The sequence below is a fragment of the Salvia miltiorrhiza genome, chromosome 1 (genome assembly GCF_028751815.1).
Source record: "Salvia miltiorrhiza cultivar Shanhuang (shh) chromosome 1, IMPLAD_Smil_shh, whole genome shotgun sequence".
Lineage (NCBI taxonomy): Eukaryota > Viridiplantae > Streptophyta > Magnoliopsida > Lamiales > Lamiaceae > Salvia > Salvia miltiorrhiza.
This window is the reverse complement of record NC_080387.1, coordinates 70,493,776-70,521,319: the sequence shown is the minus strand read 5'-3', so window position 1 is coordinate 70,521,319 and position 27,544 is coordinate 70,493,776. Positions and strand designations below refer to the sequence as shown.

At 35.5% G+C, this 27,544-nt stretch overlaps 4 protein-coding genes across 4 annotated transcripts; 2 read left to right on the top strand and 2 right to left on the bottom strand.

The window, feature by feature from the left end:
- Positions 1-6,360: 6,360 nt before the first annotated feature.
- On the top strand, positions 6,361-8,059 carry LOC131005659 (uncharacterized). The gene is made up of 3 exons (XM_057932682.1): positions 6,361-6,727; positions 7,387-7,561; positions 7,643-8,059. Exons 2-3 carry the CDS (start codon positions 7,481-7,483, stop codon positions 7,991-7,993), a joined length of 432 nt encoding a protein of 143 aa, XP_057788665.1. The 5' UTR covers positions 6,361-6,727; positions 7,387-7,480; the 3' UTR covers positions 7,994-8,059.
- A 3,448-nt stretch (positions 8,060-11,507) lies between these two features.
- On the bottom strand, positions 11,508-14,218 carry LOC131005658 (BTB/POZ domain-containing protein SR1IP1). Its single transcript, XM_057932681.1, has 5 exons — positions 13,737-14,218; positions 13,565-13,634; positions 12,893-13,471; positions 12,286-12,804; positions 11,508-12,196 (listed from the first exon to the last, which is right to left on the bottom strand). Exons 1-5 carry the CDS (start codon positions 13,817-13,819, stop codon positions 11,669-11,671), a joined length of 1,779 nt encoding a protein of 592 aa, XP_057788664.1. The 5' UTR covers positions 13,820-14,218; the 3' UTR covers positions 11,508-11,668.
- Positions 14,219-14,399: 181 nt separating this feature from the next.
- LOC131005657 (protein ALP1-like) lies at positions 14,400-15,715 on the bottom strand. Its single transcript, XM_057932679.1, has one exon. The coding sequence runs from the start codon at positions 15,711-15,713 to the stop codon at positions 14,664-14,666; it is 1,050 nt and encodes a 349-aa protein (XP_057788662.1). The 5' UTR covers positions 15,714-15,715; the 3' UTR covers positions 14,400-14,663.
- A 7,932-nt stretch (positions 15,716-23,647) lies between these two features.
- Positions 23,648-27,358, top strand: LOC131005656 (ribonuclease III domain-containing protein RNC1, chloroplastic). The gene is made up of 5 exons (XM_057932678.1): positions 23,648-24,586; positions 25,342-25,546; positions 26,201-26,401; positions 26,742-26,828; positions 26,912-27,358. Exons 1-5 carry the CDS (start codon positions 23,811-23,813, stop codon positions 27,227-27,229), a joined length of 1,587 nt encoding a protein of 528 aa, XP_057788661.1. The 5' UTR covers positions 23,648-23,810; the 3' UTR covers positions 27,230-27,358.
- Positions 27,359-27,544: the final 186 nt, after the last annotated feature.

Sequence of the window (27,544 nt, the reverse complement as noted above, 5' to 3'; positions counted from 1 at the left end):
AAAAAAAAAATATAATGATCACATTAATATCACATGACAACATTATCATAAATTGAAGTAAAAAATAAAGAAAAATTAAGGATTGCCCAAATTTGTTCTTCATACTGCTTGAAAAAATTATTTATCCTACGTGGAAAAAAAATGGAAAAATAGTAAAATACATGGTTTCCACCATATTTCACTAAAAATTAACTCACTTAAATATAGTAATGTACTAGCCAACAAGGCCTAGCTCAAGTGATAAGATCTTAGGTATTCAAAACATTCATTTGTAGTTAATTAAAATCGTATATAGGACAATCTATATATATGCGCAACATACATTAAGAGCATTGATAACGCCTTACACGATCCAGCCTACTCGTGTAAGACTGAGATCGTGTAAAGCGTTGCAGCCTAGCCTTACTCGTGTATTACACGATAGATCGTGTATACATGATAGCCCCCAAATTTCGACGTGTGTTCTACACACGCCGAGAAAAAAAAAATACAAAAATTCGAAATTTGAAATTTAAAATCAGCTTTGATCGCCTCGATTTGCGGTCCATGACCGTTTGAAATTAAATTTTTATGTAATTTTAAATTATGTCTTCTTTTTTTTGTTTGTAATTTTTAGAATTTTTATTTTAATGCAATTTTAATTATTAGTAAAAATGTGTTATTTAAATTTGAGCAATTAAATTAAAATGATAAGCATAAAAATTAAAATTAAAAAAATCATGTAGGCTATCATGTAACCCCAATGCGACCTCTTTACTTAATGTGGTCTCCTCGTCATCAAGTAGGCTATCATGTAAACCCATTTCGAATGCTCTAAAGAAGAACGTAAACATAATAACTCAACTGACAATGAAATCTCAACTATATTTGGTGTACCGTATCATGCATTAATTAATAATTTATTTTCTCCATTGGTAAAAATATAAAAATATAAGAAAAAAAAACGTTGCACTCTGAGTCACACGCTAATCATAACGCCGAGAAAGACAATACTATAGAGAATGAGATCATCATCCGACAAATGGATGTGACTTCCCTCTTTATTTAGATAAGCACGAACACACAAATATATTCATTTTCTTATTTTTAGCATTTTTAATTTCTTTTCTTTTTGCACCCACTAAATATGTTTGATATTCCATCTCTTTGTAATAATGTAGTAATATGTATGTAGATATATAATATGCAATATAATATTAATATTGAGATGTGAAGCTAAGTCCACTCTTCATGTTAGTGGTGTTTCGATCTTTCCAAATATAGTATTGTTATTTATTGCTGACAACTCCGCAAAATCCAAACAACTGATTCATTCAAGGAATAAAACTAATGCAAACATCATGTTACAAGAATTTTATTTTAATGTACATAAACATTATATGCAATTACTCCACATAAGATTATTGGTTGTCAAGTATATATGCTATCAAATAAATAGCGAGAAAATACTTGTTTCCAAAATTATAAATAATATTTTATTATAAAATCATACTAGCTAGTTTTTTTGAATATGTATCGGAAAAGTCTTAATTAATTTTCGAATTTATAGTATTATACGCAAGTATTAAATTTATGAAATTTCTTTAATTATAAAATATAATGGGAAAAAGATATACGGATGGTGTTATATCATGTTCGTTAGCTAGTTTTTATTTTGGAGATACTCAGTTAAATTTCGACCTTTTTGGTGAGATTGTCTTAATCGTTTTGGTCAATGGCCATAATTAAGTGCGTGTAATAATTTAGGGAATATATGGTGCTTTCATGTTGGATATTTTAATTTGGAATGATGGATGAGTTTGTCCAGATTAGATTCAACTCCTTAGTTTAAGAGCATCAGATCATAATCCAATTTATTAAAGTTTCATTAACATATATATTAACATTATATCATCGTATTCCAACTCATTTCAGTTTTTTTTTTTTAATATAATTTTACCTGTGATCAAAATGTTGGAGCTCATGCGTTTGGACCTGCTTTCTTCTTTTTCTTTTAAAATTTATTTTAAGTAATAAATTTTTTTAAGTTGGATGCATGCAAAAGATTGTCTTAACAAAATAAAATTCACATGATTGATTAAAACCTAGTATATGTGTATATTGGATGAGATACTCTCTCCCAACTCTATATTCGAACTAATTTCTCAATTTTGGTTCTTATATATATATACACCTACTAGACACTTGTAGATAGTTTTTCTACCAAATTTTGTGAAGAATCATATCTTGTTGAATGGATATGTATGCCCTATTGCAACTGTGATTATATCTTATAAAGTGTACGTCTATTAAACAAAATAAAAAAAAAAACAATCTGCATTTGAACTAGGCGTTCTTCATTTAAAAGAAATATATTAATATTGATATGAAGATAAAAGATAATAGAAACAATAGGGCCGAATGGCCCTATTCAACATACAACATCAAATTTTGTCCACCATTTGAAAAAACATAAATTTTAGCCATTTTTTGTATGTCATGACTATTCTACCCTTCTCTCTCTTTCCTCTCTCTTTCTCATCTCCCTCTCTCTCTCTCCAGCGACTGCGCTATCTCCTCTCTCCTTCTCATCTCCCTCTCTCTTTCTCCAGCGGCTCGCGGCAGCGGCGCCGAGCAGAAGTCACCGGAGCAGATCTGATCGCAGCTGATCTGATCGCAGCGGCGGTGCCAAGCAGATCTGATCGCAGCGGCGGAGCTGATCTGATCGCAGCGGCGCCGAGCAGAAGTCAGCGGCAGAATTCGTCGGAGTAGAGGATGAGGCGGCGGCGGGGGAGGAGATCCGATCCTCTGAAACGCGTGGAGGAGGGATTGGTCAGGTGGCGGATGATGAGGCAGCGGCGGCGGCAGATCTGATCTGATCTGATCTGTGCTGATCTGATCTGTGCTGCACGTATGGCACTTATGGCACTATTAGTGCCATAAGTGCACACTTCCCCCTAGGGTTTAGATGTTCCATTTAGGGTTTAAATGATGTTGTTGTTTCTGTATTTGTGCTGCACGTATGGCACTTATGGCACTATTAGTGCCATAAGTGCCCAAATGACCATTTTACTTAGTTTTATTTTGAATTTTCGTTGGCACTTATGGCACTATTAGTGCCATAAGTGCCAAAATGACTATTTTACTTGGTTTTATTTTGGATTTCCGATGGCACTTATGGCACTAATAGTGCCATAAGTGCCTAACCCGACCCGGCACGCGACCCGCGTGCCTGATCCTACCCAGTCCGCCTCATTAAGGGCAAAAACGTCCAAATCAATAAAAATGTCCAAAATTTGTGTTTTTTCAATGTGTGGCCATAAATTGTGTTTTATGCTTCATTTTGGCTACTTCAAAATTTTACTCAAAGATAATATATAGAAATAATTTATGAATGCTACAAAAAAATTATATTGGTTATTTAGGTAAATAAATTAATATACGAAGAATAATCTAATGTGGCGGTAGTGTCCATAAATAGATTATTTTATGTGAACACCTCAAAAAGAAAAATTAGAACTATTTTTATAGGACGAATGAAGTATTATAACACTAAAAATGAAGGGATAATATTTTCCCTTCATGGAGTAAAAATAATGAATGGGAAATGGTAGAATTTTCTTTTGTAGAAAAAATGATGAAAAAAAAGAGAAATTTTTATTATCCATCATTTTTTCATGATAAATTTATTAACTAAAAAAACACACTGCACTCTAAAAAACTCACTATCCAATTTATTTAAGAGGCACTCTCCCGTGCGACTGGTTTCTGAATGACACTACTTCAACATACAAGAAGTGTCATTTGAATGTTGAAGTAGTGTCATTTGGAAATGTTCAAGTGTCATTTTCCGAATGAAGTAGTGTCATTCTGGAAATCAGTTGCACATAATTATTTGTATTTATTTAAGATAAGTTAAACTCCGTTTCTTTCTCCATGCCTTTTTCCAAGAATTGAGGTTTAGAATGAATATTTTTTACTATTAGCAAAAATTTATAGTATATGATGTACATATTGCAGGATCTATATTAAATTATTATTAAGTGATCTTTTAAGATTGGTATAAAATTCTCCTATTAATTGGTCTCTATATATCCATGACTTGTGATTTCGAGGTACCCCTTAAGGTACGGCTGAAATCCAATTGTCGGTGTGCCACGTAGTGTGTATTTAAATAAATAAATAACTAAGGCTTCCCATTAATTGGTTGTCTACATGTATTGTATCAACAAATTAAATAGAAGTAGATACACCCTAATCTCATTACTAAATTATACTTATTGAGTTATTGGGTGCATGTGCTTCACTTTGTCAGGCTACGCTGTTACTTCCATGATTTGTCTCAAAGGGCCCCTTGTGATCCTCAAATACAAAATTAATTTATATTAAATAATACCCAAGATTCGTGATCAAATCAATAATACACCCATCACATAATACTTAAATACTGTTGAATTATTCGATTTTCTCATTAATTACATTGTTTCTTTTTATATTTTGTTATTGTTACCACAAGTCATCTTATATTTATTTCTAATATATATTGAGAGGTAATACTAGCTAGCAATATATAAAATTGAGCATTTGAATGATTATGATTACGAGAAATATATATATCCATCATGTACACTTCGTCGATAAGTTGCAAATTTAAAATGTCATTTTTTTGTTTAATTATATATATATATATATGTATATATATAATTTGCATTTCGACTTTCTCTCCAAGTTTTGCACATGAATTACAATCTCGTCCGAATTTATTCGTAAATACATAAATACTAGCATTTGCACCCCGTGCAATGCATGAGAAATATTTTTATAATTTTACATTTATATAAAATTGATACCAACTCGACTATATATCATATTCATAAATAAAACTAAAAAATTTAACCGAATATATTTGAGTTGAATATTAAAAAAATATAAAAAATAAAGAAGAATTCACAATTATAAAAATTGATTTTATGAAAAGGCAAAAAAAGTTTTAAAAAATGAAAATAAAAAAAATGAAAAAATAGATTTATTCAAAAAAATTGAGAGAGGATAGAGCTTTTTTAATTTTATATAATGTTTAAATAAATATAACTTTTACCTTTTAAATCAAATATGTACATAAGATATATCAAATTAAAGCTCTTATCGTGATCATTAATTTGATATGCATAATAAATATTTTATAATTAGTCGAATTTCACAATTTTAGAAAGAAATAAAAAAAATAAAAGATAAAGAAAAAGAAAAAAAAAAGAAAAAAATATAGTTTACAAATAAATCTTCAATTTTATTAGAACTACAAAATTGCAACTTAATTTTGAAATTGATTTCAAATTAAAAGTAACTTTTTTTTTAAATATATTATAGATTATAGATAATTCGTCTGTTAATTCTTAAAATCCTAACTCTGGTCCTGAATATCACCTATTATTTCCAATAGCATAGTGTATTTAAATATATTTTTATCCGTTAATTAATTCTTGAAATCCTAGCTTCGTCCCTGACTATTTCAAATACCATAGTATATTTTTAATTAAATAGGGTAATTTGGGTCTAAAACCATAATAAATTCTCGCATTTTGATTTTTTTTTCACAATTTGTCATTCTTGTTTTATAATACATAATAAATCGTTTTTTGGAATTTCCTTTAGCGCGACTTTCCGACGAATTTTTAAATGATGTGACACCGGAATTGGATAATGTGGCATAGTTAACAACGTAAATTTGGTCTAAAATCATAATAAATTCTAACATTTTGATTTTTCTTACAATCTTTTATTCATGTTTCACAATACACAATAAATTATTTTTTTGAAATTCCCCAAGCTACGTCATTTACATTGTTAGCCGGAATCTGTCATCATGGGGGAGAAAATGATTTATTGTGTAGTATGAAACAGGAGTGAAACGGCAGACCGAGAAACGACATCATTTGAGTTGAGTTCTAGACGGTTGGTTTGAAGAGTGTTGGGATGAAACTCAACTTTAATTATTTCTGTGTTGAAGTTGATATTGATTATTTATTTTACGCTCTTAATATTCTGATTTAATTGCCATGTCATATAACTGATCTGCGTAATTAATCACAATTTATTATAATTTTAGATCAAATTTACCCTCATTAAATATGCCACATCGTCCAACTCCGGTGCCACATTATTTAAAAAGAGGCACTCTTGCACCGTGCAACTAGTTTCTGAATGACACTACTTCAATATACAAATGACACTTGAAGATCTTCAAGTGTCATTTGTATGTTAAAGTAGTGTCATTCTAGAAATCAGTTGCACAGTGCAATCGGTTGCACGGGAGTATTTGTGATTTAAAAATTCCCAAAAAAATCACACTATAATTTTAAGACCAAATTTAGCTTTATAAATATAACGAATGTGGTGAATAAAGAAATAATTGGTGTGGTGGAGATGGTCGGGGCGTCTCTCCCACAAAAGCTTGAAATACACATAGAGGGTAAGGGCAGTGGGATTTGTTTGGCATGCCCCTCATCATTCACATCAAAACCCTCATTACCCATTACCAACAAACAATTGCTTTGATTTCTGTGACTACCAATTCTTTCAAATTCTTCTGTTATCTCTGTCCAAACACTTGCTCCCTATATATATACGGCGCCACTATATGCCAAAAGGCTAATCAACAACATTGTGTTTGAGGGCAAAAGAAGACTTAACCAAGTTGTTGAAGCTGGATCAGATCATCTGCTTTTCAAACTTCATGACACTCTTCCTGGTAAGAAAATTGCTTTATTTTTGTCAATATTCTTTGCTCAAACCTTTCTTCAACTGATGGGTTTTCTGTGGTTTTCTTTTCTAGATCATCATATATACAACTCACTTTTTTCAGAGGGTTGCAACCCAAATTAACTCACTTTTGCACACTTCAAAGTTAAAATCTTTGGCCTTTTTGATAATCAAACAGTTTCCTTTTTCTCCCCTTTTCTTGAAAAAAACTGCAATTTTACAGATTTTGAGTCCTTCTTGTAATTACAGTTTCACTATCCTTGAGTAGCATTCATCCTTGGAGTTGTTCTTTTCTCAATCTTGACATAGCATAAAATTCCCCCCCTTTATTTGGGTTTTTATTGCTTAATCATATAATCTGTGAATATAGTAGTAGTAGTAAAAAAACAAACAAATGCAGTCCAATTAATGAGAATATGTGAATGTGGTGATCAGTGATAAAATATCTGACTCAGCAAGTAGTACCTTTTTAGGTGATCACTATAGCTCATGAAAACGATGCCACGCCATGCTCATAGATATTTTCCATTTCTGAATAATTATTGCATATGGCCCAAAACATTATCGTTAACTCACAGATAATAAATTACCTATTTTTAACAATTAATTAGTTGCTGAATTTGTGGTTTTTTTTTCATGCTTCTTCAGGTGGCGAGATACATATATACACAACAAGAATATTGGTTGTGAGAAGGCGAAACAAAAATCTTAGGTTGCAAGAATCAGATTGTATGAATTTTTAATGGAGAGGCTTCTGAATCAGTACGACAAGGAATACATGAAGATGGCCATGCTCAAGCACGAGGAAACATTTCGAGAGCAGGTACAAAATTAAATTAAAAAAAAATAAGAAAATTCATAATCTTGAAAATTAAATTATTTTGATTTTGATTTTGGGGTGCAGGTTTACGAGCTCCATCGCCTGTATCGAATACAGAAAATGTTGATGAAGGACATCGCCAAAAACGCGCGAATCGATCGGGCTTACAAGGGGCCCGAATCGAGGGCGGATCGGGCCGTGGAATCGGTTGGAAAATGTGGAGATGGGGAAACGGAATGCGATGATCAGAGCGATCTGGAGCTGACTTTGGGGCCGAGAAGCTTCTACGAGAAGAAAGGCGAGGGCCGGTGGGATAAGGCCGGGCCGAGAGGGCCGCCGTTGAAATGGGGGCCCGAAACCCCGGTTTCCAATCAGGATAGGTTAAATAGCCCACCTTGGTTATTTCAGGCCCTCAGCCTAAATATGACGTCATGATATTTTCACTGCTCAATCTTTGATTGTAATTGGATTTCAATTTTTAGAAATCTTCTTTACTTCTCATCTCTCTCTCTCTCTCATAATTGATATGCGTTGGACAGATTGAGTTGAGACGATATAGATTATCTGGATTTTAGTTAGGGAAAATATCTGATGGGAATCCCGAGAGTGAAGCATTGTCCCACATGACTCACATGGAGATAAGACTTAGCAACCATCATCCCTTTGAGATTTTAACTAAGAATTTGTCCCTACTAATTTCTTAAATTATCCCTCGTATTTCAATTATTATTATACTTGAAACACAACATCTTACACATTCCTGATATATTTTGAAAAAATGAATAATTTTACAGTAATTAGTCAAAATTCATCTAATCGACAACTAGATCATTTTCCCGCCAGACCGGTTAGATCATGCATGAGAGATGAATATTTAAGTCCGAGCTTTGTTTCAAAACTCTTTTGTGTGTGTGTGTGTGTGTGTTTTTAGTAGTGGTTTGTAGGAATGAGGGCTCAGCTCGTGTGATAGTCGAGAAAAAGTATGTGACGTGGGGTTGAGGAGGCGGCGTGTTGTAGAGCTATAGTTGGGGTTGGCTGGAGACGAGATAGAGACCTGTCTCGTGTGGGGTGGAATGAGTGATACAAAGAATTTTTTATAGAATCTGTGTTTATAAAAAAGGGCATTTTTACTTATTGACACATAAAAATTTACCATAACCATTGGAGGAAAAAGAGAAAATTTATAAACTCTATTTTATGTGATTTGCAAGTTATTGGCTATATGAACATAGATTTGGATCTTATTTATTGAGATTCAACCTTTTATTGCTTCGATTGAAGTGAAACGGTCGCATTCTAGTATTCTATATGTAAAGGGGATTCCCATCTCTAGCCGTTGGCTACCAAGACATAGAAACCTTTTCCTATGTTGAGTTTGACAAGAAAAAAGCGATGGCTGATCGAAGGGGAATCTAAATGGATGTATTATTGAGGGGGGCCATTATACTCGTGGGCACCTTTAATTCACTCATTCATTGTCGCTTATTAATTCAAGGAATAATCATTACATTATATGTCATCAAATGTATGTAACGTGCATATAGTATACGTAATATATACCATATATCCTTCCAAAAAAAAAAAAAAGATTAGTATAAGTTATAATATTATGAAATCTAATGTTGAACAAGATTGGGGCAAGTGATCTAGATAAGCCTGAGGTACTTCTTCCACATAAAGTATAGCTGATAGCTCTCTCTCTATATATATTGTAGCTAGGTCTTTTTTAAAATTTGTTTATGGTCTTCATCTCACACCTACCACATGTGAAAATAATTTTCCACTAATATATTGACTTTAAATGTTTTGATGTGTCTGCCACCAAGTGAACAATAGATTCCTTTTCAAATTTAAAAAAGGAGCTCCAATTATGTACATGAATGAATCCTGCCGGAGAAACATATTATATATATTTATATACTACTTTGTTATTAGATTGATAATAAAACAACTCATGGTCTACGTACGTGAGATCGATATCCACCGTCGACCTTTACACTTTCTTTAAGTTATGTTTACAGTGAGGGACGTCTGCTTTGCATGATTGATAATATGAATGATTGGGTATTTTTATACTCACCAATTTCACCTTTTTAATGGAATATGAATAAAATAAAATTAGCTTTAATAATAGAAATAATTAAAGGGCATTATGATATTTCAAATTAAGTTTCAAGCCATATAAGTAAACATGAGATCAACCTTTACTATTTTTATCTATCAAGACTAATCATTCAAAGTAAACGTGAGCGTGGTTCAAACAAAAATTTCTTATATATTGTGATAATTAATTTGTTGAATGTAGAGTTTTGTCTAGTTACTTTATGGGTTCATCTTGACGATGAAGCGCAGTCTGTTGGTAAGACGCTTCTCCTCCAACCAATAGGTCGGGGGTTCGAGTCACCTTAGGAGCTAGAGTGTGAGTGAGTTTTTTCCTTTCTTTGGTTGTAACAAATTAAAAAAAAAAAAACTTTATGGGTTCATCTAATACGAACGATTAGGGTGTATAATATATTTATGATTTTCTAATATCTTATAATTTGATTAGGGTCTTGAAGTGCAACTAGGGTTCCATTGAGGACGTTATAGTTGAAAAAAAGTGGCTGTAATTGCATGTTTTTACTTGTGAAAAATTAGAAATCTTGTGTAAAAGTTGTGTTATTCACAACAATTAACTCTAAAATATATACGTGTATACATATTTTTTACTGAACTTATGTGCTTTAGCATGCAAAGTGCAAAAATGTCACAAGTAAATATAAAAAATTCAATCATAAGGAAACACTATACATAGCCTACTTTTCTTTTTTGTTAAGATATATGGCCTACAAGAAGCCCACCAGATCCAAGCCACATAGAGCACATCTAAAGCCCATCAAACTCAGGCTCTGCCTAGGGCCTGGGCTCTGAACACACATCGGTTTGTTTGGGCCTATCCCGTCTATTTTGCCAGTGGTCTTGGGCCATAACGGCTTGTAAGGATTTTGGGTCCCTTTGGGCCTAGACTAATTACGGTACCTGTGTTATTAAACCTATTATTATGCACTCCTCGTTCATAAAAAATAATCATAATATTTCTTTTTAGACGTCCATAAAAAATAGTTATATTCAATAGATACAAGTTACATTAACGAATTAAGAACAATCATACTATTACATATTAGACCAAATATCCACACAAATTACAACCCAATTTTCAAACAAAATAGAACATATACGTCGCCGGTGAGACTATTATTGGACATTAACCCATATCATATTCTATTTATGGACACTACCTCACAATATATTATTCTTAATCTACCAACTTATTTACATATTCTATCACATATGACCTATCACTTTTATCCCCCATTATTCATTAAATCACTACCATTAAGATGAGATTCTTTCTTTACACTCACAATGCATTAATCCATTTCTATTAAAACTCATGTCACTCTCTTCTATAAATATTTTTTGTACACCTATATAATTTCATATTGTTGTTCCGTGGCAATTTTTTGTGCTTGATAAAATTTATTAATTTCTTCATGTTATTTCTTTAGTGGCATAATGTGTCATATGCTCGTGCAGACAAGAAACCAAAACGACAGCATGAACAACAAATTTTTCATGACAACATAATATTGTCTCACGCTGAATCAAGTAATTGAGCTTACAAGCATGAAAACATTATCTTAGTTTTTAGTAAATGTTGTGACGATATTCTAGCAAATTAGCAAAATTTTCAGTTAAATTTTAGTCACTTGGTGTTGTTTGTCCTTTACAAGTTGATTCATTATTTTAAAAACGCGATTAAACGATTAATTTTTTTTATCCGTTAACAATCAAGTGATGAGAACAATTACAATTTTTTTCTAAATTGGTAACTATCTTTCACAATAGCCTCCATTTTACTCACTATAATCCCTTATTCAAAATAATAATAACGTATCTTGACATTAGGTTTGTTGAAATAATCTCAAAATCACATCGATCAATATCACCAATTTGCACTCAAGTTCACAACATAATTTACATATACACACAAGCACGAACGACTTGTACAAGCATATACAACCCCCAAAATCAGTTAATCAGGAAAAAACAAAGGCAAGAAGAAATGTATCATGATATGGAATGGCGCCTGTCTTTATTAGGTTTAGTCCTACCTTTGGCAGGGTGAGGCGAGAGTCCATCAGCCCTCATAATCCTACCAAGTTTCTTCCCCACAGAGCTCATGAATGATTTCTTAGGCAGAGGAGGTTTGGAGGGACTATTCATACTCATAGCCGTAGCGCCTGCAGGCTTCTCACCAGATGATGATCTCTCAATCTCCTTCAACCGCATCTTCAGCTTCACCAGCTCCAGCTTCAGGTCCTGATTCTCCCTCCGCAGGCTGGAGAGCTCGTCCGAGACCGGGTGGACGTCCACCGTGTAGGGCGTCAGCTTCGGTGCCAGAGCAGGGGATTCGGCTAGGCTGCCGTCCATCACTTCCCGCAGACGCTGTTGCTCGTAGTAGAGCACCTGCACCACCGTTTGAACCGGTAACCTGTCGTTCTGAGCGGCGTGGGCGCACGCCTCTCGGGAGAGCTTCTGGCAGTCCATCACACTGCACACTTTCTTCCTCTCCATGTCGCTCAATGCAGGATGAGCCTGTTCATGCATATATGTTTGTATTTGATGATATGATATGATATAAGTTAATTTGTAGAGATTAATTGAAGATGAGAATTGAGAAGAACCTTCAAGTAGATGTCGATTGCTCTATACATTCCATCCTCTGTTGATCTGGAGTGTTCAGGGATGAGTTCTGCAAGAGATGTGAACTTGGAAACGGAGAGATTAAGATCAGAAGCGAGCTCGGAGAGGTAATCCTCCATCAATTTAGTCACACGCTCCAAATCTTCATCTGGATTGTATGATCCCACTCTACCATCCTGTATTTCCGCTTCCAAGAAGTTGACGACGACCCGCTGCACGGTGTCGACGTCGAAGAGCGTGTCGCCGTTGAAGGAATAGGAGGGGATCAAGAGGTCGTCGAGCACCGCCTGCCCTAGCTGCATCCCCACCCTCTTCTCCAGGTCCAGCCGGCAAGCCACCGTCGTCTCCAGAAATATCGCCGCCCGTAGCAGCATCGACAGGAAGCTCACTGACATGGCGTTCCTCTCCCGCGGCAGGAGGCTCACTATCGTCTCTAACACCACTCTCTTCTCATGCTCCTGCCGCGCCTCCATCTTCTTCCTCCCCTTCCCGAATATGTCCTGCACGGTACCACATCAATTCAATTTTTGATTAATTGATAAATTGAAATTGATTTCAGGTTAATGAATTAGGGTTAAGACCTCTCACCAAACCTCGAAGGGATTTCTGCGCGTACAGCATGAGGATCGGGCCTAGGGCGTACTGCTTGAACCCTCTCCCCATCATCGCGATGAGGACTCGCTGGAAGAGATCGATCCGCAGCACGGTGAGATCCTCCGCCCACCAATCGGCGGCCGCGGCGGCTCCGGCGGACGGATCGGGCGAGGCGAATCGGGAGTCCCTGCACGCCACGAGCGCGGTGGCGTCGATGCAGCGGCTGACCAATTTGACCTTCTCCGCCGTGGGGAGGAGGTTCTCGGAGGAATGCAGGACGGAGACCGCGCCAGCGAGGCTCTTGAGCGCTACCTCGTTTATGTAGGCCTCCGATCGCGCCACCAGGTTCCCCACCGCGTACTCCTCTGTCATCTCCAGATGCTCCGCGACGCATCGCAGCATCGCGATGTTCTCGGTGGTTATCTCGAAGTTTATGCCGTAGCAGAACTTCGCCGCCAGCTCGAACGCCTCCGCCCCGCCGGGGACGTCGGGGAGCTCCACCGCGGAGACGTCGGCGTCGGAGGACTCCGACACCAGCTTCCGCAGATATCCGCATTTTGAGACCAATGGGAACTGTCGTCGCAAGAGTGTTGAATTGAAGTTGAATTAATGCATGATTGCTAATTCTGTTTATTTAAAAAGAGTATTAAGAAACGGTTACGGCACCTTGTGTAAAGAAAAGGAAGTTCCTGCAACATTCACAGTTACATCACTAGGAATCTCCTGTGAAAAAATCCTATCGAAACACCAGAAGAAAAATTCTCCATAACTGGATGATGACGATGATAATGAAAATGAATAGAATCGATGAAAGAAAAGAGAGGAATCGAAATCAAACCATTCACTAGTCCTCTTCATGGCAGTGGAGAGAAGGTCCTTCTTCTTGGTAGACATGTTTGCAGCGTCTGGTTGAAGATCCATGGATTACTTACTTAAAAAGCTCATTTATTGCGGCAAAAAAAAGAGAGGGAAAATCTTAAACATAGCCATGGCCTATGTACAGAAGCATGGATTGCGAGATGACAATCCTTAAACAAATCTGCAGGTCGTACAATACCATATATATTCTCCATTTCTGGCGACCATGCTAATTATTATCATCACTGGGGAGGAATTTGAATTCCCCATTTTAGGGCTCTAATTTAAGTGGAGATATGAGTAAAGCGTTGGATAATATTAGGAGAAAATGGGAATGTGGGTGGGAAGAGATTTTGGTGAAGAGTGTGTGGTGGGAGTCACATTTATGAAAGGATGGCGCCAAATTAAGAAATTTCTTATCCTCCACAAAAAACTGTCAAAATCTTTTTTCAAACTTCCATTTGGCTAATAAGTGTAATTAAACATACGTCGCCATTACACGTTACTAATTGAATCTTAGGGCCCGTTTGGTTTTCAGTATTGGATTAATCAGGATATAAATTATCCTGATAATTTAGTGTGGATTAGTCATGATTTCTAATCTCATATGGGTGTTTGATATTATTGGTAAGAGCATCCACAATGCTTGCACCCATAGTGGGTGCAATACCATGGGTCCCACTTCTATTGCACCCACTCCCACAATGGTATTGCACCCACCCGGGTGCAATAGATTTTAATTTCATTTTCTCTTTACTTTTATTCATTTTTCAATTTAAATTAAACAACTTCAATTTTAACAACATAAAATTCATTCAATTAAAAATCCAAACATTACAAATAAAATTAAAAAAAAAACAACAAATATTTAAAACATCCAATTTTCGAATAATTTAAAGCCGTCGAACTACGGGTCAACCGGACCAAAGCGTGCCCATATATGCTCAACCAAATCGTCGCGGAGGCGAGCATGCAATCGTGCATCCTTCAAGCTTGCATTCCGTGCCAAATAGGCGGCGAACTCCGGTGGTGCTCCGGAATTGAATTGTGTTTGAGGAGTAGAACTTGGTCCCTCGCCGTCGTCACCGTCGAAATTACTTGCATTTCCACCTTCTTCCTCAATGATCATGTTGTGCAATATGATGCATGCAAACATGATCGAACTCATTTGCTCCGACTTCCACAAACGTGACGGTCCCTTAATTATACCCCACCGAGCCTGAAGAACACCGAAAGCTCGTTCCACATCCTTCCTTGCAGCTTCTTGCATCACCTTGAACCTCCGCTTCTTCTCATCGTTCGGAAACTGGAAGCTCTTCACGAACACCGGCCAGTCCGGATAGATGCCGTCTGTTAAGTAGTATCCTCGAGTGTGGTGAGAATTGTTGGCGAGGAAGTGCACAGCCGCTGCATGCCCCGCTAAAACATCGTTGAATAGCGTGGACTGGTGGAGCACGTTGATGTCGTTGTTGGACCCAGCGACTCCAAAGAATGCATGCCAGATCCATAAATCTTGTGAAGCAACGGCCTCTAATATAATTGTTGGCTCGCCTTGATCCCCTCGAGTGTAGGCGCCGTGCCAAGCAACGGGGCAATTCTTCCATCCCCAATGCATGCAGTCTAGGCTCCCCAACATTCCCGGGAACCCATGGCGGGCTTCGTGCATTGCAGTGATGCGTTGCACATCGGCAGTTGTTGGCCGCCTCAAATACGTGCCGCCAAAGATACGAACGACGGCCTTGCAGAATTTCTTCAAGCATTCCAACGCCGTCGTCTCTCCTATACGGAGATATTCATCACAACAATCAGCAGAATTTCCGTATGCCAATTGTCGAATAGCGGCAGTGCACTTCTGGATCGGGGAGAAGCCCACCCGGCCAACAGCATCCGGACGTTGTTGGAAGTAAGGATCGACTTCTAGCGCATTGACAATGCGTAGAAACAACTCCCGGCTCATGCGAAATCGACGGTGAAATAATCGCGATGGAGGCGCTCGGCTCCACCTTCACGGTCACGACGAACCACTGCCCGCTTTTTCGCTGGCGTTGTGGAGGTGGATCGAACCGATATGAACTTGCTACTTGCATAAAATTCACAGCACATCTCATAAAAAATAAATCGGGGGCTTGAGTAGGATCGGGAAGAGGAGGAAGTTGTGCGGGATCAACATGAACTTCTTCTTCGGATGAAGAATTTGAGGAAGAATTATTGTTGGAAGAATTGGTGGATGAAGACATTTTTTAGGAGTTGAAGAGAATTGTTGGATGAATTGTGTTTGTGATTGAAGGGGATATATATAGGTGAAAAAGAAAAAAAAAAAACAAAAAAAATCGGTCGAAGACCGTTGAAGGCAACGGTCATTTGACCGTTAAAATTTAATTTTTTTTTTTAATTTCGGAAAGGGGCGCGTGTTTACACGCCCCCTCCTTCGCTCCCACATTCGTCGAGTGCGAACGCACGCCTCCCCTCCATCGCACCCGGGAGCGACAATGGTGGTGGGTGCGATAGGCCGGGTTCGATCCGGCCATCGCACCCACCATTGTGGATGCTCTAATTAATCCCAAAAAGTGTTTGGTATCCATTGAAATAGGTTGGATTAACATATCAAATACCTAAATTATCCTCGCATATTTTACCAAAAGACATTCGTGTCCTCAAATCTGAAAATAATATGGAGGCATTGGTATCCTCACAGCATCGTTTGGCGTGAAAAGGGTATCAATTTTGGATTTTAACATCTCGGTATTAAATTTATCCCATGGGGAGGGTGGTATAATTAGTGTGGGTTAATCCCACAAAATAAGCTAGGGTCTTGAGATAAACCTGGAGTTGACCATATTAGTAGCACATAATACCAAACACTGCATAAATCCATATAATTTAACTTATCCTGCTTTTAAACCCATATCAAACGGGCCCTTATAATATTAGAGTGTGTTTGGTCCACTGTATAAGCCAAGATTGTTAAATAATCTTGGCTTATATGAGCGTTTGGTAGTCCATATTATTTAACAAGGTGATCTGATCTTATTTTATTATTTCACCTTAATAAATAATACCTCTTTCACTCTCATATTGTATATTTATTCTAGGCTAGATAACTAATCTCGTCTTTTCTATATTATTTATTTTGATTATTGTATAGATGTTAGGGAAGATGAGAGATGTACGTAAGAAATTGTGAAAATAGAGTGGAAGTAAAATTGTTGGTTGTCATCTCTTGGGGTTATCGACTATGACTTGGGACAAAGGCACAAAATTTAATCAATGGGCAATAGAATCAAATGTGGACCAAGTCCAGATCTCTACAGAAATATTCACTGTTTTAGTCTTAGGGTTTACCAAGTCTAAAAAAGAGTTCAGAAAGAGGGGGGAAGGCAAAATGACTTTACATCACAGTCAAATCAATCTAAAAAAATGACATGATCATACGACGAGAGAAGAGTCTAGTTGCGATCAAAACTTTGTAATATAATCTTTTGCAGATATCGCTAAATTAGAAGAATATGTAACTGGTTATCATTTCATTTTCACTTGTGCACATTATGCATATATAGAGGATTAAAGAATAAGTAAATTCTTTTATTCGATATTTTTTTGTTTGATCTACATGTTTCATACAAAAATATTACACAAATTCTCGTGTGCACTTTAGCATGGAAGACTTCCTCAAAATATACAAAAAGTTATTAATACGTATAAACATAATAATAAAAAAAAGAATAAAAATCTTGTGGAAATAGAAAAGAATGACGAGGAATATTGGAGATTTGGTCTAAATCCCGAACGTCCAAGCTTCTCAGAGAGGAATACCAACGAAAGCCCGAGCAATAAAATGTTTGTTCTTGATTGTTGAAAGAAAACAAGAAAATATCAGCAAAGAATGAACAAATTTCGATGGTAGCTTAGAATTTGAATTGTGGAGAAAATGCGAAATATATGAATAGTGTGTGCGTGTGTTGTATAGTAAAAATCCAATTATTTATAGACATCGCTAAGTTAAGAGTATAATGGTCTTTTCAATTATAAAGGCGGAGGAGTAAATTTGTCATTTAAGATCTATAGTGTTTCTTGTTGAAGGAAAATAGTGTTTCTTGCAATGAAAAGTGACATCAACTGACATCGTATCTTTAAGATTCTTTTTGTAATAAAATTCGCTTAAAAGATTCTCTCAAAGACTAATGAGGAGCTCCACTTATTTTGTTGGCAACAACTTCTTTGTGGTTTTATAATCGAGGCATGTCAGTGTTGATTTGGATCATCAGCGCTGCGTTATCACTTCAAAATGAAACCCTATGCTTTTTGGAATTACCCATCAAATTTGACTGCATCATTTATGTCTGTAATTTTAAAGAGAAATATTTCCATGAGATCTAAAATAAATTGGGAAAATAGTACAATATCTTTAGGCCCCATTGGGCTTAATCTTTTTTTTTTTTTTATCATGGGTCGCTATTTAAAAAAGAAAATCATAATATCATCCACATCAATATATAAGTGCACTCTATAATTTATAAAAAAAAATCATAATATCATCCATATCAATATATAAATGCACTCTATAATTTATACGAGATAACTTTTTTTTATTATCATAATCACCCTTACATATAAAAATACAAATCAACTGTACAGTAAGTCATTAAAAATTGGAAATATACATGTAAACAATCCAATCCCATTTGTTGAACTCAAATGTGATTCTATGTCTCAAATTTGTGTGTCACTATTAGTTTTATCATTTCAATGCTATTTTATTATAAAAAAAATATAATATGAAAAATTATAGCACATGATTAATATTTATTACAAAAAAGTTAATTAAATAATATAAATCGAAATAATCAACCTAAATAATTATTTTTAACTGAAAAATGCAAATTAAATATATAAAAAATTATAACTCTACTTGAATTAGTGAGTAATGTTTGTAAAATTAATTAGATCATACTCCCTCCGTCCACGAAAGAACTTCATATCTTTCCTTTTTGGGACGTCCACAAAAGAACTTCCTACCTATTTTTGGACTATACCCCACCGCTTATAATCCTCTTACTTTTCACTTTTCACAACTCCCAATATTAATTATAACACATTTTCACCATTCTTAATACATTCAACTACCTTTTATCCACTCTCAATACATTCAACAATATTTTTTCTTAAAATCCGTGTCACTCCCTTCTAGGAAGTTCTTTCATGGACGGAGGGAGTAATATATTGAAACTGAAAAAAAATTGAAAAACTGATAGCAACCTAGCAGGACACTGAATGTGGCCGCCAAAATTAGAATAGAAGATTTCAAGTGTATTTCTCATTTCCATCGGAATAATTTGTCACACTATTAAGCAGCTAGCTAAAGGACAGAACGCGCAGCTGCGCCCGTAGCTGGGTGCTTAGTAGTGTGATGTGACTTGCGAGTCTTAAATAATGGATGCCACATCTGCTTATTATGCTTCCATTATCACCACCGAGGTCCTACTCTCACTTCACATCAACAAAAGTTGAGTAACTTTGCTCTGCCCCATTCTAATTTCCCAATCATGTTCTTCTTCTTTTTATTGAATTCAATAAATTAATTCCGATTAAATGAAATGGGCCTTCTTGGGGTATATATCTTCGTCTCCATTAATTTGGATGAATACTTGTCGAAGTTGGGAGGGCTCCATTCTTCATCTCTCTCTGCCCTACTCATCTATAATGGAAAAAATATTTTATTGATTGATTGAATGATGCATCAATAATATACTCATCTCTCAATCTTTATAACTATGCCCCGACATAATACGGAAAATGAATTAGTGAATGAAAGGCTGTCATCACTAATTCGTTCACTATATGCCACTTCATTTTATTGCTTCCTCTCACATCGAAAACAAATCCACAAAAAGCAAATAAAACATCTTACTTTTGGATTGGAATTATTCTCTATTTTTGGTTTAGTGTGAGCTCATATTTCTAATATCTTTCGAGATTTTGTGAAAGTCTTAACGTGGTGCTCAACTTTTTCTACTGCGGCGGAGTTGGGATTTTGTATTTAGAGGTGTGACAAATTATAGTATGAACGTGTACGGGTCGAAAGTGTAGATAATGATTTTTCTCTCGCTTTCATAAGTACTGTAAGAAAAATGTATCATCTTTCTCCATACTAGATCCGCCGTTGCCCTCGACTTCATAATAGATTTTATAATTAACCCAAATTTTTACCATTTTACTATTAATTATAGCTCAACTTATAAAATTTATCAAATATATTTCAACTTTTTCAAGTTGTATCAATTTTATTATTATAGGAGTATGATTTAGCTCTCGAATCTTGACATGAAACGTTGGAAGGTGGCGCGTATTATTTTGCCACGTGCATATATACCTTGTTTTTGTGATGAAATAACACGCCATCTTAATGTTTGTGAAATTAATAACACGGCACAAATGCGCAAGTATAATTATGTAAAACAGTGAGTTAGATCATATTATTTTCACATAGACCGATCAAACAAAAGCGGTAATTAATGCTAATAAATTATTGTCCCCTATTTAGACTAGTAAATCGAGCTGGAGACTAAAATAAGAACTCAATTGAAATAATTACTGCAAGAAAAAATAGTGAAAGAAATTGGTTTTTAACCGGTTTCATAGCCTATAAAACACCGATTTCATAGCCTATAAAATTAGAGGCTATGAAATCGGTGTTTTATAGGTGTCGTGAATGAAGCGCCGATAAAAATAGATTAAAAATTAATGTCGCAGTTATCTACGATTTTAATTGATTTTTATCAACACCCTTTTAAGTTGTGTGTTTTTCGCTAATAGAACGCTTAAAGAACGTTGATAGACACCAGTTAAAATCGATTTTGTAGATAATTTAGTGTGAAAAATAATCGATTTCATAGATACTTGAGATGATGCCATTTTTGTTATTTGGAGCCCTTACAATAATAATTTTTAATAAAATAAAATTTAATTGATAATAAAAAATATTACACATCGTATATCTAATTACACAACATTTACAATAATTAAGAATTTCTTGCAACAAGTTTCAAATATAAATCTAACAGCTTTTAAAAGTCTAATTTTTTTTTTTCAAAATCTACCAAGTTTTAAAATCAAGTTTCACAACTATATACAACATTTTTCCATTTTGCATCCAAACTAGCATCGATCGTCTTCCTTGCAAAACTGAAGCCAATAACATTTAATTTCATGCATACTTTTAATTTCAAGACAATAATGAGCCCTTAAGTATTGTAGTATAGAAACAAAACAACAGAAGAGACAGGTATTGAAAGAGAGAATATATTCACTATTAAAGTACATAGCAAAATAACAGCTATATTATGTAGCAAAATAACATATGTATTAAGATGAAAGAAAAGAAGAAAATAACTTTTTTCATCTCATATAGATCTCATCACTTTCATATTGTTATTCCTTTTCAATGCATCAGTTGGTACATCAATTACCCTACTGATTGTGAAGGAAATTATAATATTTCAAAGATAGGCTTAAGAGGGTGTTTGGCTGAGCTTATAAGCTCCTCAAAACAGCTTATAAGCTGTTTAGGAGCTTATAAGTTCCTTCAAAGTGTTTGGCAAAATAAGCTCTTAAACAGCTTATAAGTTCTAAAAATAAGCTCTAAGAGCTTATAAGCTCCCCAAAAAATAAGTTCCTCTACCCCAACTTATTTTTTATAATCTCATATGTAACAATCATTTTACAATTATTTTTCAACTATAATTTATTATTTTCATCATATATCATTCAAGCCCATTTTTCTTCGATTTTCTCTCTCTAAAAAAATATTTTCTCTCTCTAGCAAAAAAATTCTTTCTCTAGCTTATAAGCTCAATTATCCAAACACTTTGACAACTTATAAGCTCTTAAAAATTACATCTTATAAGCTCTTGAAACATCTTATAAGCTCCAAGAGCTTATAAGCTCTTTAAAATAAGTTTAGCCAAACACCCTCTAAGACTCATGAGCTGATCATTGACATATGCTAAGAATGAGTAGAAAATAGTTACTAGTATAATATTTGGCCACAATCCTCCCCTCATTTTAGTTGATCATCTTTATTCATATACTCCATAATGTAACAAATAGTTTCATAAGGATAAGAAACTCATTAAAAGGGTATGTGTATTTTTAAGTGTTATGAAATGCGTTTTTTTTTTTATCAGAAAAATTAGATTTCATTCAGGAAAAGACCGGAACGGGTCACCGGGTACCAGAGGTACCAAGAATACAGAACATAAGTGAAAAAACAAGGGGAATGGCACAAGAAAATAAACTCCCACCAGACCAACTCCACAAAGGAGCACCAAATTCGGACTCCCCAATCTCCAAACCTCAGCTGAAACATAAGCAAAAGAGCGTATGAGTGTTATGAAATGCGTATTTACATATGTTTCTTATAGGAAAATGACTTTCTAGTTTGGCCCATGCTTCTTACTTCTTAACCTTTCTTAAAGATGCTTCTTACTTCTTAACCTTTCTTAAAGATAATCAAGTGTCACATGTATAGTTGGCTGCATACTTTATCTGTTGGCAATATCGACCCAGTACAACCAATTTGAATTCTGTTGCTGACATTGTTTCAGTGCGTTCGAAGTTCTTCGTACATTCGAAACTTTTAACTTTAAATATTAATCACTCAATCATTAAATTAATATACACACATACAAGAACTTGATTTTGTCATCAACTATTGAAACACAGTCAGCAGATTTAAAGACACGTATCAAATCCGACAATCTTGAAAGAGAATCATTAACTCCCAAAGATAGAAAATACATGTAATCGAAACTTTATTATTTAGATAATTATTGCTAACATTTTTTGATGTTTTTTTTCCACTAAATTTTCATCATAAAAGTTTTAATGAGACTTGGATGAAGGGACATTCGTTAATGGGCTATTGGTATTAAATTTTAGTCATAGATTTTTAGTTGATAGGCTGTAGAAAAGGGGCCTTATGCTAAAAAGTAATAGATTTAAGTCATAAAAAACAGTCACAATTCTCTCTTTTCGATTTTCTTAGCTAGATTTCTTCGTTCTTTCCCAATTTACTGTTGTACGCATGAGATTGCAACATACAACTAATCAATAATCATAATTCATAATTAAATACAGGTTTTACTAGGTGTAGTTCTATGTTTGGAAGAAATTAGTCCCAACTCTCGTTTAATATCATAATAACAAAGCAAACACTCAATAAAGACCGCCTCCTTTATACTCGAATCATAAATTTAATACACAAAAACTCATGTGAAATTGATTTTATGATGAAACCGCTTTCACAATGATATTACTTTAACATATAAATAATATTTTAAAATGTTAAAGTATTATTTGTATATTGAAATAATATTATTGTGCAAGCGGTTCACCATAAATCCAATTTTACAGGAGACCACCTCAATTTAATAAAATGTGAGGGACATGATCAGTTTAGCAAAATTGTTGTGAGCATTATTTTCCCTCCCACGCAAGACACAACCGAAGTTTTCCACATATATTATATATTTTCATGTACCACTGTATCCTACGAGAGAAAATACTATTCCATCAGTCTCAACTAGCTCGAGTCGAATTCCTTTTTAAGCCATTTCAAGTTTTAATTGAGTCATTTTTATATGTAAAGAATTATGCAAAAATTAGGGCATGTTAATCATCAAATTTTGTAATTAATTGAGCTGATCCATTTATTCATTTTATTATTTAATATAACACACTTAAAATACTAAACAATATTTTTTTAAATTTTGTGTTAAAAATAAATGACTCAAGCTAGTTAGGACGAAAGAAATATTAATTTACTTGAGTTTTTTTTTTTGTCTATAGTCCTGAAAGCGCTACAACAAACACACGTTTACACGGAAATATGTTGCATCGTCGCTACTAATTTAGCATTCCGCATTTAATCTTTTCATAAAAATCCAATTGTGTCCCTTATCTCTGCAGCAGAAACCCTGCAAAAACCTCCTCAATCAATGGCTTCCCCAATCCACTACAATTTCTCGTAAAAAAATCCAATTCCATCACTCCAGAAATGGAGCTATATTCATCTTTCACACCGCACACCAAAATAGAACTCTCTTTCTCCTCCTCACTCTCTCCCTTTTCCTTCCAAACCCACTTCAAACTCCCCAAAACCCCATCAAATCTCCACATTTTAGCCGTCGCCTCCGCCGACCCGAAGGAGCTCCCTCAAAACAGCCCCCAACGCCTCCTGAAAGAGTTGGCGGAGCGCAAGAAAGTAGTCTCCCCCAAGAAAAAGGCGCCCCCTAAAAGATTCATCCTCAAACCGCCCTTGGATGATAAGCGATTGGCCGAGAGATTCCTCAACAGCCCCCAATTATCGCTCAAGTCCTTCCCTTTATTGAGCTCTTGCCTCCCTTCGCAGCGATTGAACAATGCCGATAGAACGTGGATGGACGAGTATTTGCTGGAGGCGAAGCAGGCGCTGGGTTACCCCTTGGAGCCCTCGGATAGCTACGGAGACGATAATCCGGCCAAGCAGTTCGATTCTTTGTTGTACATGGCGTTTCAGCACCCTCACTGTGAGAGGACTAATGTGCGGCATGTGAGGTCGGCGCATTCGCGGCTGTCGTTCTTGGGGCAGTATGTGCTGGAGCTCGCGCTGTGTGAGTTCTTCTTGCAGCGCTATCCGAGGGAGTCGCCGGGGCCGATGAGGGAGAGGGTCTATGCTTTGATTGGGAAGAGGTTTTTGCCCAAGTGGATTAAAGCTGCTAGCTTGCAGAATTTGGTTTTCCAGTATGATGATATAGACAGGCTCCTTCGCAAAGACCGGGAGCCTCCGGTGAAGTATGTCACTTGTCCTAGTTCATTTGGAAAAGTGAATGTGATTTGTGGCTTTCGTGAATAGACCAGCCTCAGGGAGTATAACACTATAACTGGATGATAGGATGTGTTATGGTTTGAATTCATCAAATAATAAGTTATTGCAATATATAGCCTTGAAATCACCATAGTATTGCTTTAAGTGGCTGTTGAATGACTGATCAATCTGTGTTTCGTGATCTCTTATAGAATTCGTAGAGTTGATGTTGGCAGGATTCTGTGCAATGATATGTCTTATTGACAATGTGATTGCTTCTATGAAAAGGTTTGAGTTCATTGTTTAGCATGTAATGCTTTGCATCGCATTGATATCATTAAGTGATCAAGTTGGCATACTTCGATGAATTTACATTTGGTTTTCGTTATCTAGGAAAAGAAACTCATACTATAGGCTATAATTGCCCATAGACTTATTTTGCTTCAGTATAGAATCGGAAATGGATAACATAGTTACTTATGGTCTCGCTGGCCTCCTTATTTACATTGTATCTTGAGTATGATTTTTCTACTCCAACCGAGTGGTCTGATTTTTATATTGGAACTATGATTTTCTGCTTGCATTCTAGTGTTCTTGAGTTTGACAATTCAATAGTATCGTCTTCGATTAATCAACATCTTGTATGAACCTACAATTGTAGTTTGTATTTTAGTACGTTAACTAATTTAGTTTTCTAGTTATTATTCAAGTTCTGACAGGACTGGTGATATTGTTTTGGTAGATCTGTGTTCTGGGCATTGTTTGGGGCTATATATTTGTGTTTCGGCATGCCAGAAGTGTATCGTGTTCTCTTTGAAGTGTTTGGGCTTGACCCGGAGGCTGAAGACTGCCAGCCTAAAATGAGGAGACAGCTTGAGGATATAGATTATGTTTCTGTTGAGTTTGATAGCCGAAAACTTAGTTGGCAAGATGTTGCTGCTTATAAGGTAATTGTTTCTTCCCCCTTATTTATAAACTTTTTACTGATCTTCTACTTCTAATGCGAAACTATTATGATTTTTTATGAAGAATTACTGTAATTGTTTGTTACCTCTGCATTCAAGTAAAGCACCACTTTTTCCATGTGCCATTTTCCATTACTTTACCTACAACCCCCTTTTAAATGTTTAATGTAGAAAATTATCTGCAAAAAGTGAGAAATGTTATTCCTATGAGACACAAAGTTCTCATTGTGGTCAAAAGCAAATATTTTTACATGGCCCTTGCAAACATGTGGTAGATAGTGCGAATGCATTTGAGATCTATAGGTATGATAGTAAGGTACCAGAAATTAATGTCGATTGATCTCAAATTTCATGTCATTTAGACCAAATACCATAACGTGATGTGCAAAACAAATAAATTACTTGGATATGTGGATTTTTTTCACGCTGCATCACTGAATACTTTGTTCACCAAGTTTACATACGTGCGATTAAAAATCTGGAGGTGGCACTTGCACGACCATATCTGTTAAGTCAGTTATTAACATCTTTGTTAATCATAGTATATAATATTTCTGGTAAAAGATGCATTTGTAATGCAACAACTGCATATAAGAAGATGGTAGCATCGACTTATATCTGCCTTGATGTTTTCAGCCACCGGAAGATGCTCTTTTTGCTCATCCTAGGCTTTTCAGAGCATGTGTACCACCTGGTATGCACAGATTCCGCGGAAACATATGGGATTTTGATTGTAGGCCTCAAGTGATGAGAACACTTGGATATCCCTTGGCTATGGTGGATAGGATACCTGAGATAACAGAAGCAAGGAATATCGAGCTTGGTTTAGGATTGCAGGTATTTTTTTAGCATCATTGAATTGATTAATGACGTTATGTTTTATGCACAACTATCTCTGTTTCTTGGACAAGATATGTGATATTTGTTCTGACATTACAGCTGCAGGTTATTTATAATCATCTCCTCAATCAATCCTTTTCTTTCCCCAAAATAGGGATGTATAACATTTTGAAATAGTATTTCTAGAACTCAAGACTTAAGTGCATTTTGAATTTAAATTTAATGCTAGAAATTAAGCTTTATATGATTTAGTTTACGAGTCACCAAATATGCGGCTTTACATCTGTCCACACACGTTATGTTCTTCTAATATCATTTTGCTTGAAATGCAACGCAGCTCTGTTTCATGCATCCATCAAAACACAAGTTTGAACATCCACGGTTCTGCTTCGAGCGTTTGGAATATGTGGGTCAGAAGATCCAGGTAATGCTCTCAAGTTTCAGAAGTAAGATAAGAATGCTGCCATTGTTGTAAAATATTATCTGAAAAGGGTGTACTGGTGGCAGGATCTTGTGATGGCGGAGAGGTTGCTTATGAAGCATATCGATGCTCCCGGGAAATGGTTGCAGGAGAAGCACCGGTGTCTTCTGATGAACAAGTTCTGCGGCAAGTTCTTGAGGGAGAAGTATCTTCACCGCTTCATCATCTACAGCGATCAGGTTCAGGACTCGTACGAGCACAACCGGAGGCTGAGAAATCCAGCTACAACCTCGGTTCAGCAAGCGATTCATGGCCTTGCGTATGCTGTTTACGGGAAGCCAGACGTTAGGCGACTTATGTTCGAGGTTTTCGACTTCGAGCAGATACAGCCGAAGGCTGTATGAACATGGTTTGCTTCTTGATGAAGTGCTGTTCAATTCTCTAGTGATATATGATATGTATTCATACACAATAGATCGTGTACAGATAACATTTTGACCATGTTATAGATGATGGATTATAATTTGCCACAACTATCTACACTTTTATTTATTTGCATTGCTGTTGAAGCATAACAGACCATGGATTATAATTTGCCACAACTATCTACACTTTTATTTATTTGCATTGTTGTTGAAGCATAACAGACCATTTACAGTTGAATTATTCTTCTCAAAGGTGTAAACATGAGAATTTATTGTTTTCTTTTTAAAAGCCAA

Coding starts and splice junctions, on each gene's coding strand:
- LOC131005659 (XM_057932682.1), top strand. CDS start 7,481: ATGGAGAGGCTTCTGAATCAGTACGACAAGGAATACATGAAGATGGCC. Junction 7,562..7,642: donor AGGAAACATTTCGAGAGCAG/GTACAAAATTAA, acceptor TTTGGGGTGCAG/GTTTACGAGCTCCATCGCCT.
- LOC131005658 (XM_057932681.1), bottom strand. CDS start 13,819: ATGGATCTTCAACCAGACGCTGCAAACATGTCTACCAAGAAGAAGGAC. Junction 13,472..13,564: donor CTTCCTTTTCTTTACACAAG/GTGCCGTAACCG, acceptor TTGCGACGACAG/TTCCCATTGGTCTCAAAATG. Junction 12,197..12,285: donor CAATCGACATCTACTTGAAG/GTTCTTCTCAAT, acceptor ATGCATGAACAG/GCTCATCCTGCATTGAGCGA.
- LOC131005657 (XM_057932679.1), bottom strand. CDS start 15,713: ATGAGCCGGGAGTTGTTTCTACGCATTGTCAATGCGCTAGAAGTCGAT.
- LOC131005656 (XM_057932678.1), top strand. CDS start 23,811: ATGGAGCTATATTCATCTTTCACACCGCACACCAAAATAGAACTCTCT. Junction 26,402..26,741: donor AGCTTGGTTTAGGATTGCAG/GTATTTTTTTAG, acceptor AATGCAACGCAG/CTCTGTTTCATGCATCCATC. Junction 26,829..26,911: donor ATGTGGGTCAGAAGATCCAG/GTAATGCTCTCA, acceptor TACTGGTGGCAG/GATCTTGTGATGGCGGAGAG.